The sequence below is a fragment of the Rana temporaria genome, chromosome 4 (assembly GCF_905171775.1).
Source record: "Rana temporaria chromosome 4, aRanTem1.1, whole genome shotgun sequence".
Taxonomy (NCBI): Eukaryota; Metazoa; Chordata; class Amphibia; order Anura; family Ranidae; genus Rana; species Rana temporaria.
The window spans coordinates 17,846,026-17,857,067 of NC_053492.1; the positions used below are offsets into that span (position 1 = coordinate 17,846,026).

General features: G+C 46.0%; 1 protein-coding gene across 1 annotated transcript; it reads left to right on the plus strand.

The window, feature by feature from the left end:
• Nucleotides 1–875: 875 nt before the first annotated feature.
• On the plus strand, nucleotides 876–7,297 carry LOC120935562 (3-galactosyl-N-acetylglucosaminide 4-alpha-L-fucosyltransferase FUT3-like). The gene is made up of 3 exons (XM_040347611.1): nucleotides 876–957; nucleotides 4,118–4,175; nucleotides 6,025–7,297. The coding sequence occupies exons 1-3, from the start codon at nucleotides 876–878 to the stop codon at nucleotides 7,238–7,240; spliced, it is 1,356 nt and encodes a 451-aa protein (XP_040203545.1). The 3' UTR covers nucleotides 7,241–7,297.
• Nucleotides 7,298–11,042: the final 3,745 nt, after the last annotated feature.

The window sequence follows — 11,042 nt, forward strand, 5'->3', positions numbered from 1 at the left end:
ACTTTTGCGCAAACCAATCAATATACGCTTATTTCGCTTTTTTTTTTACCAAAAATATGTAGAAGAATACATAATTGTTTTTTATATATATTTTTGGGGGATATTTATTATAGCAAAAAGTCTAAATTATTGCATTTTTTTCAAAATTGTCGCTCTTTTTTTTGTTTATAGCGCAAAAAATAAAAAACGCGAGGTGATCAAATACCACCAGAAGAAAGCTCTATTTGTGGGGAAAAAAGGACATCAATTTTGTTTGGGACACACGTTGCACGACCGCGCAATTGTCAGTTAAAGAGACTCAGTCCCGAAACGCAAAAAGTGGCCTGGTCTTTGGCCAACCAAATGGTCTGGGGCTGAAGTGGTAAAAAAAAATGTGGTTATTTTTTAACAACATTCATCAAGTCATTAAATGTACTGATGACGCAGTAAAGTTACGACGTTTACGTTAGGCTTTTCCCGGCGTATAGTTGCCCCTGCTATATGAGGCGCAGCCAATGTTAAGTATGGCCGTCGTTCCCGCGTCGAAAATTTATAAAATTACGTCGTTTGCGTAAGTCGTCCGTGAATGGTGCTGGACGTAATTTACGTCCACGTCAAAACCAATGACGTCCTTGCGACGTCATTTAGTGCAAAGCACTTGCCTGAAAAACTTGCGGCGGCGTAACGTAAATGAGATACGTCACGCCCGCCCATTTTTGCTCCATTCTACGAGAATCTGCCCCTGAATTTCCTGACTAAGCACCAATACAGATTGTATAATGATGTCCAGCATCCAGGATTTACATAATTGAGCAGCAAACTCAGAGCCTTTCTGTACTGGCTCCAGTATAAATGGTGGAAGGTAGATGTCTGGGATTTGTAGTCCTCCAGCAGCGATGGTTATGAACTGTCTGTTTTCTGTCCAGTTACGTCTTCTGGCGGAGAACCTGTCTGACCAGAAACTCCTGTACTTGTCCGGTGAGTGATCGTTATCTCCCCCATCCTTTGACTCCATCCCTCCACTGTAGATGGGAATAACCTGTCTTTCTAATCCCTGCTCTACTCATTTACATCTTTAAAAAGAAAGTAATTAGCAACCCGAAGAAGTGTTTATGAGCTATTCTCTTCATTTTCAGCCTAATCCTGAAATTCAGTCTTGACCTAAACTCGACAATTTTTTTTTTTTTGGAGATAGAGTTGATATCACAGATTATTTTATAATTTCTATTTCAATGTTTTTTTTTTTTGTTTTCAATTGGTTTTCAAAAGGCGAGAAAAAAACAAATGCCGTATTTATCGGCGTATAATGCGCGCCGGCGTATAACGCGCACCCCAATTTCAGAGGGAAGTTTCAGGAAAAAAAAGATTTTTTACATTTTGTGGTCAAAGGGCCAGATTCACAAAAGAGATACGACGGCGTATATGCCGTCGTATCTCTGTGTTAGGGCCGTCCTAACTATGCGACTGATTCATAGAATCAGTTACGCATAGCTAGCCCTAAGATCCGACAGGTGTAATTTAATTACACTGTCGGATCTTAAGGATGCAATTCTAGGCCGGCCGCTAGGTGGCAAGGCCATTGCGGTAGGCGTAGAATATGCAAATGAATAGTTACGGCGATCCACGAACGTCCGCGCTGCCCGTCGATCTAACTGTACGTCGTTTCCGTTGAGTTACGCCGCGTAAAATTAGGGCTGAGCCCTAGTTGTCCTAAGCCATGTTAAGTATGGCTGTAGTTCCCGCGTCGAAATTTAAAAAACAACGTCGTTTGCGTAAGTCGTCCGTGAATGGCGCTGGACGCCATTTACGTTCACGTCTAAACAAATGACGTCCGTGCGACGTCATTTAGCGCAATGCACGTCGGGTAATTTACCCGACGGAGCATGCGCAGTACGTTCGGCGCGGGAACGTGCCTAATTTAAATGGTGCCCGCCCCATTTGAATTGGGCGGGCTTGCGCCGAGCGCATTTACGTTACACCGCCGCAGTTTACAGGTAAGAGTTCTGAGAATCAGGCACTTACGCTGTAAACCTGCGGCGGTGTAACGTAAATCACATACGTTACGCTGCCGTGGAGCAACGTAATTCTACGAGAATCTGGCCCAGTGTGCCTAAATGCAGCCTATGTGCCCCAGCTCCAGCCTAAATGCAGCCCATGTGCCCAGCTCCAGCCTAAATGCAGCCTATGTGCCCAGCTCCAGTCTATGTGCCCCTAAGTTTTATTTTCCTAGATGCAGCCTATGTGCCCATTTGCAGCCTCACCTTCTCTCATGGAGTGAGGGAATTTTCGAGCCGTCATCTCCTGATCGTCCTGTTCATTTGGCGGCAGTCACACACACAGTCCCGCGTCCGCCATCGGCAATGGACCAGCTCCTGTGATTGATAGAACACTTGTCCAATGCCGGTGGCGGAAGCGGGACTGTGCGCATGACGTTAGAGCCGAGTAAACAGGAAGAGACGGCTCGTGGATTCCAGTGGCGCTCGGCGGCACTCGACAACGCTCGCCCCCCTCCTTCCCCTCCGAGCCCAAGGTACACTATCGGCGTGATTTTCCCCCTATTTTCAGGGGAAAACTGTGCGCAGTATACGCAGATAAATACGGTAGTTGCCGACGCTGGAACTACAACAAGTAACAGTAGCATTATATGCCAAAGACGAGCAGGAGAGCCAAACAGGGAGGGCAGTCCAAAGTACAACAGGAGTCTATAAAAGTCTATATAAATGTAGCACTTCCCCCCAGGAGCTGCTGGTTTGATTTGGGTGGCACGTTACCTCTATCTTTCCGCTGTCTAGGGTACTGGATGAGAGCTGTAATAAAGTTAATGTCCACACTGCCGATGTCTTTTCTGTGCTTTATTACCCAACGGGGTAAAATGGCAAAAATAGTAATAGAAGAAGGGAAAGAAGGAATGGAAGATGGCGGATTCAGGGTTAACTGGTTTCTGGAAACAGTCCTGCTTCCTACGACAACTTTCTTCGCCACTCTAGCCAGAGTGGGTACAATGCACCTGGATAGTCCTCTCTCACCAGCCTAGCAGCCAGAGTGTCACTTGGAGCTTTAGCAAAGTCCCTGCCACAGACCTTCCCAAAGAGTGGAGATATTATTGGTCCGAAATCCTTCTCAAACTGGATTTAGCACCTGTATCTCCTTTAAACAGCTTTAGTGATTTCAAGACTGATAGGCGACCATCATTCAGCCTCTAAGCACGATGTTTCCTTCGATGAAGCAACAGGCCTCTCCTAGAATACCAGCCTTGTGCTCGGTATTCCTCCGGACAGGTTCCTCATCGGTCGGCTTCCTCCCTCGGGACGGACAGCACAGGACCACTTGCAAATTGCAGACCCAGTCTACCCACCGGGCCTACAGGTAGTTTAGTTACTCCGGACCAATGTGGTCCCGGAGCCAGGAACACTCTAACACACACCCCGGCCAGGAGGGCCACACACGGGGGTGGTGGGACGACTGCCCAGGCGGATGGGACGACGACCCGAACCAATGGCGTCTGCCCCCTAAATACTCCTCCCAGCATGCACAGCGAGGCGATCAACCCTCCCGTTTGGCTGCCGAGGAGAAGTATCCACACGACCCTGACCTCACTGCTGCCACCCGCTGTCTGGGGTGGGGGGTGAGGTTCCCCAGACAACAAGCATGGGCACACAGTATAGCCAGAGCTGGAACAGAGGCCCTAAATGTAGCCAAATAAACATGGTCAGAGTCAACTAACTCTCTGACCCCCTCTATATTTACAGCAGCACCTGCTATGAAAGTAGCCAGGCACTACATAAAAAAATTCCCTTGGGCGCTGTGGCGGGTGTTGGTCTTTGCGGGTGAAGGAAGATACCTCGGAAGGAAGAGTTCAGGACCTATCGGTGGTATGGGGGCTGAGGGTGGTATTTCAGCTAAAGGAGGTTTAGCTGGAAGGTTTTGGTAATGGGTGCAATGCGGTCAGTGGTTGTCTCTGAGCCAGCCTGTCGGCTTGATGCCTATGATCAGATTGAGAGGTACCGCAGTACAGTATTTACAAAATGGCAATTGAGGTTCCTGCAAAGACCAACGCTAGGATGGACCGATGTTTTTTTTCGATAACAGATGTTTATGTTTGTGTTAATTTTTAAAAAGTATGTGTTTAATAAATAAGGCTGCTACGACCTACGTTTTACTCCGATTTCAGTGTGGTCTCGTTACTCAGGTTATGGGTAAGAAGTTGGAGTTAAAAGGGTGGTTTAAGCAGTAGGGTACATCTGTTATACAATAGTCATGTGCTGCATGAAGGGGGGACTCCAAGGAAATGTTGAAAGAGGCGTCAACTTGCTGCCGATGTCTCTCTACAGAACTGGAATATTCACCAATAAAGCCGGACATTCACCAGTAGAATTTCGGACTTTATCCCGCCCTTTACCTCACTCTTTAGCAAAGCAAATGGTACAGTCGACAGATAATAGACTTCATGAAACAAGGATAACAGACAATATCTTGGTACAATGTGACTAGAGGAGATTAAGACCACAACATAGTTACATAGTTAGTCAGGTTAAAAAAAGACACAAGTCCATCCAGTTCAACCATAAAAAATAAAAAATAAAATAAAAGATATCGTACAATCCCATATACCCAATTCTATACCCACAATTGATCCAGAGGAAGGCAAAAAATCCTAGCAGAGCATGATCCAATTTGCTACAGCTGGGGAAAAAAAATCCTTCCTGATCCCCCGAGAGGCAATCGAATTTACCCCGGATCAACTTTACCTATAAATGTTAGTACTGTTAGTTATATTATGTACATTTAGGAAAGTTTCCAGGCCTTTCTTAAAGCAATCTACTGAGCTGAAGAAAAGTATACCGCTCTACAAAACAATCAATCCCCATTGTTTCCGTCCCAACAAACCAAGAGGGTGCTCGTAGCTACGAGTAAGCATCATAGGATGCGAAACATGTCAGCTCTTTTTTCCTAATCCACTTCTTGGTTGACTGCATGAATTTTGGCTGTTTTTTCCATTAGAATTTTTGTTGTTTTTTCATGTTTTGAATAAAGACATCGTTTTTTGAGGAGTGCGGCAATCCAGGATTTTTCTTTCATCTCAATCTACTGAGCTGGCCAGAACTACCTCTGGAGGGAGTCCGTTCCACATTTTCTCAGCTCTTACTGTGAAGAAACCTTTCTGTATTTGGAGATGAATTTTTTTTTCCTCTAGACGTAAAGAGTGCCCCCTTGTCTTTTGTGTTGACCATAAAGTGAATAACTCAACACCAAGTACACTATATGGACCCCTTATATATTTGTACATGTGGATCATATCCCCCCCCCCCCATTATTCTTCTCTTCTCAAGAGAGAATAAATTCAGTTCCTCTAATCTTTCCTCATAGCTGAGGTCCTCTATGTCTCTTATCAGTTTGGTTGCCCTTCTCTGCACTTTCTCCAGTTCCCCCGATATCCTAAACAAGAACAGAGATCCTATATCTGTCAAATAAATACCAAAAGTACAGATTAGTGTTGGGCGAACAGTTCAGCCTGAGCATGAGCTCGGACCAAATATTGTCTGTTCCCCTAGTTAGGCCATCACCCGAATTTCCAGGGTGTTCAGCAGGTGTTCGCCCTACCGAGCGCCCTGCATTGCACTGAGCGCTGCACAGTGCATTCTGCACCCTGATTGGGCAAAGCTTTAAAGTAAAAGTTGGCTGTTAAGGAGCGGGCCCTGGAAGCCAGCCGCGGCGTTCTTAACAACCAATGAGTCATCAGTTCTCAATGGGCTTCCCCACTGTAAGCTGAATAAAAAAAAAAATCCGGTAAAAGAAAAAAAATGGTGTGGGGTCCTCCCCTATATCCATACCAGACTCCGGTATGGATTTTAAGGGGAACACCAAGCCAACATTTTTTAAAAACACGGCTTTGAGTCCCATGACATTAAAAACGGTCGTGTGTACGTGGCAAAACACTCAAAAAATGATTCCTCAAAATTGTTGTTGAGTCTATGCACTGTAAAGGATTTCAAGATGGAACCTTAAATATGCGTTACATGTCAATAGTCTGTTTTTTTTTCCTAGGCATTGGGACACAGAGCTAAACATCAAAGACAACTCTCATTCAACAGTCAAATTTGAGGACCCGCATCACTTCCCGATGAATTTCATGAAACGATACTCAAAATGGACTTTGGTCTACTTCAGCATGTTTTTACTGGCAACCATTTTCTATGTTTCATTGGCTTGGTTTCCTACAGACACACATGTTTTTAAAAAAAATGTTGAGATAAAACCCAGGCCAAAAGTGACATCAGACTCTGTGACAGAGTTCTCAATGGTAACAAACCGATTGAATGTGACAAAGCCACCAACGCCAACTGAGACATTGGAGACCTTCAATAGGTCTCTACTGACCATCCTACTTTGGACGTGGCCATTAGGTTATCAATTTCCTCTAAATAGGTGTCCAAGAAATGAAAACTCTGGTTGTTTCTACACCGTGAACCGAAATGCGTACTCCATAGCAGACGCTGTTGTTATTAGTCATCGGGATGTATATAAGTCAGAAAACCTTTTACCTCCAGAGCCAAGACCATCCGACCAATACTGGATCTGGTTTAGCATGGAGTCTCCAACCAACTGCCCAAATTTAAACCTCATGGACAACAAAATAAACCTCACCATGTCCTACCGACTTGATTCAGATATACATGTTCCGGGTGGAGGGCTAGAAAAAGTTGATGGAAAAATAAATTTTACAATCCCCCAAAAGTCAAAGTTGGTGGCCTGGGTGGTGAGCAACTGGAAGACAAAGTACAGGAGAACCCAATATTATGAGGAGTTAAAGAAATACATTCCAATCGACGTCTATGGGAAATACAGCTTGCCTCTTCCGCGGAACGAGACTTTGCAAACTCTGGCCACATATAAGTTCTACCTCGCTTTTGAGAATTCCGTACATGAGGATTACATCACGGAAAAGTTCTGGAAAAATTCACTGATGGTAGGAACTGTGCCCATCGTCATGGGTCCTCCACGTAAAAATTATGAGCGTTTTATTCCACCCGACGCTTTTATTCATGTTGACGACTTTTCATCTCCCCAAGAACTGGCTGAATATCTTCTGGGTTTGGATAAAGATGAGAAAAGATACCAAAACTATTTTAACTGGAGGTTCAGATATCGGCCAACACGATCCAAAACTGGTTTTCTATTGGCATACTGCAAAATATGTAGAGCATTGAAAGAGGCTCCTCCTTATAGGACAATACCAAGTATTGCTGAATGGTTCAAGTGAACTTATTGCATCCCTGTCTATCCAAAATCAAGTATTGTAACTAACAAGATAACCAGATACAATAAAGGATCCGTTTATTATGAGCTGGTGTTTCACTTAAAGTGTGTCTAAAGCATTTTTTTTTTAGAAAGAGTGTTGAGGGATGAGGCAGGTGAGGTAGCACTGAACCTGATCAGAGGTAGGTATGACTCGGCAGCCCAACTCTTGGCAGGTCTTAAGGAATTTTTTTCGGTCAGGTTTAGCCTACAGCAGCCAATCTGCTCCATACACTAAATCCAGACTCCTTGGCTTACAATTACAATGTTACTGTATATAAAGCCCTTAACCACTAAGTGCCGGTTCACACTACAGCGACTTGGGATCCGACTTGTCAGACCTCAAGTCGCCCCAAGTCGCTTGACATCAGAAATCCCATGTGAAGTCGCTCCGACTTCAGAAAAGGTTCCTGTACTACTTCAAGGTGACTTCTAGGAAACTTGTACCCATAGATTTCAATGGAAGTTGCCTCCAAAGTCGGATCTTCATCTTAACTGAAGCAACTTTACTACAAGCAACTTTACCCCTCCCTCTCACAGAGCTGATTATTCTGTGATTGGCCACAGCCAAAGTCGCCTGCCCTGGAGGCAACTTTAAGTTGCGTTGTAAGTTGCTCTAAGTCACGCTGAAGTCGTGCTGAAGTTGCCTTGCAAAGTCGCGCTGTAAGTCGGGTTGTCCCTGTGTGAACCGGCACTTAAGGACCGAGCCTGTTTTTTAGACTCTGGGGCAGACTCACATGGAATCCACGGCGGCGTAGTGTAAGCCATTTACACTACGCCGCCACAACTTACTGGAGCAAGTGCCGTATTCTCCAAGCACTTGCTCCGTAATTTGCGGCGGCGTAGTGTAAATGGCCCGGCGTATGGCCGCGTAATTCAAAGGGGGCGGCTTGTATTTAAATTAAGCGCGCCCCCGCGCCGATCGAACTGCGCATGCGCCGGCCGTAAAAATAGGCCAGTGCGCATGCTCTGGGTCACGACGGAAAACGTCAATGAAGCCGACGTGAGCGTCATTGACGTAAAGTCCTATTCGCGAACGACGTAAACGACGGAAAAAGACGACGCTGACCCGACGCCATACTTAACATGGCATACGGCGGACTGACGTAAGGTTACCCCTCATATAGCAGGGGTAACCTTACGCTTACGGAAACGATGTAAACAACGACGAGGCGGCGCAAAATTGTTCGGGAATCGGCGTATCAGGCTCATTTGCATAGTCAAATGAGAAATCAACGTAAACGCCACCTAGCGGCCAGCGTAGAATTACATCTAAGATCCGACGGTGTAAGTGACTTACACCTGTCGGATCTACGCCGTATCAATGCGTAAATGATTCTAGGAATCTGACGCATAGATACCCGGGGCCAAAAACAGAGATACGACGGTGTATCTTGAGATACACCGTCGTATCTCTTTTGAGAATCTGGCCCTCTGTGTTTACAATTAAAAAAAAAAAAATGTTGCTAGAAAATTACTTAGAACCCCCAAACAATATAAAAAAAAAATCCACCGGAAGAACACAATAGAACTGTGGGAGGAAGAGGCGGCTCTTGGCTTTGTGAGGCCTTCAGCAAAACTTAGACACGGGGCCCCACTCATGTCCATAATGGGTAAAAAAATTCAAGCAAATAAAAATGGCTGCAGAAAGATGCACAGATCTAGCACACAGTGATTGAGCAGAAGCAAATTAGGCGGCCCCTGTAAGGTGCGAGGCCTCAGGCGACCGCCTAATTTGCCTAATTAAAGAGCTGCCTCTTGTGGGAGGGATTCCCTCATCAACACAGTCATCCATCTGTGGTGGAAGGAAAGAAAATTGCATAATCATGGCTTGCCTTGCTCCCCCATAACACATAGGATATTGTTTATACACCAGTAAATGTACAATGTGTGTGTTTCTGTAATATAGTTGGGGGGGAAGAGAGCTCCGGCGGGTCACAGAGGCGCAGAGCGGCGCTATAACGAAGGTATTTGGCACAACTATATTACAGAAACACACACATTGTACATTATATAATACTGTAATTGGGTGTATTATAGGATTTTACAAGCATTTTAACTCAGTTCACACTGGGGATTCCTGTTAGGCAGCGAGGAAGAGGGGGAGAGAAGACAGCACATTACATGGTAAGACCTACCCCGAAAATAAGCCCTACTGTGTCTTTTGTTGCCAAAATTAATATACGGTACCACCTGGCTGTGTACCAAACCCAGCCTCCTAAGAATCACAAACTTGCCTTGGGTTTCAACTTCTGTACTCCGATTAATTTTTCCATATGAATTATAGCACTTTACTTCCACCCAAAAATGGAACTTCTGCTTTTCGGAATCCTTCCCCCCTCCGGCGTCACATTTGGCACCTTTCAGGGAGGAGGAGCGAGCAGTTCACTCAGCTGTGTGTTAGGAAAGCGAATGAATATTTGCTTTCCTAACACTGAACTGCCTCTCCACCAATCAGGTGCTTGGGTCTGTTGCCTGTCACCTGATTGGCTGAAATGACAGGCGCTGTGATTGGACGTCTATCAGGCATCCAATCATAGCAGAGGACAGGAGAAGACATTGAGAAGCGTAGAGGACAATGCCGCCGAGACCCTCTGCAGCACCGAGACAGGTAAGTGCCAGGCGGGTGAGGGATGCACACTGGGCAGCATTTGATGGGCACAGTAGCGGCAAATGATGGGCACACTGTCAGCAATTGATGGGCACAGTGGCAATGCATGAATCTATCTATTGGTGATAGAGGGGTGGCAGGAGAGAGGGGGCAGCATACGTGCACCCCTTATGGACGCACCACCACTGGTCCCATTGGAGGAGGCAGTAAACCGATACTTTAGGTGGAGCAGGAACAGTCTCCAAATGAGTGGAGACACGGGGGCAGATCCACAAAGAAATTACGCCGGCGTATCTGTTGATACGCCGCGTAATTTCAAATTTTGCGCGTCGTATCTTTGTTTTGGTATCCACCAAACAAGATACGACGGCAACTGTGTTAGATCCGACAGGCGTACGCCTCAGTACTCCGTCGGATCTAAGATGCAATTTTCCGGCGGCCGCTGGGTGGCGTTTCCGTCATATTCCGCGTTGAGTATGCAAATTAGCTATTTCAGACGATCCACAAACGTACGAGCGGCCGTCGCATTCTTTTACGTCGTTTCCGTTCGGCTTTTTCCGGCGTATAGTTAAAGCTGCTATATGGTGGCGTACTCAATGTTAAGTATGGCCTGATTTTAAAAATGTTACGTCGTTTGCGTAAGTCGTCCGTGAATGGGGCTGGACGCCATTTACGTTCACGTCAAAACCAATGACGTCCTTGCGAAGTCATTTAGCGCAATGCACGGCGGGAAATTTTAGGGACGGCGCATGCGCAGTTCGTTCGGCGCCAGGACGCGCTTCATTTAAATGAAACACGCCCCCTATCCGCCGCATTTGAATTCCACGCCCTTACGCCGCGAGAGATACACTACGCCGCCGTAACTTACGGCGCGAATTCGTTGAGGATTCAAACCAAAGCCAAGTAAGTTACGGCGGCGTAGCGTATCTCAGATACGCTGCGCCGGTGCAGATCTTTGTGGATCTGCCCCACAGTGTTAGGGACAGATTCTCGTACAGCGGCGTATCTTTGTGGCGGCGCAACGGATCCGATTTACGTTACGCCTCCGCAACTTAGACGGGGCAAGTGCTGTATTCTCAAAGCACTTGCTCCGTAAGTTGCGGCGGCATAGCGTAAATCGGCCGGCGCAAGCCCGCCTAATTCAAATGTGGGACAG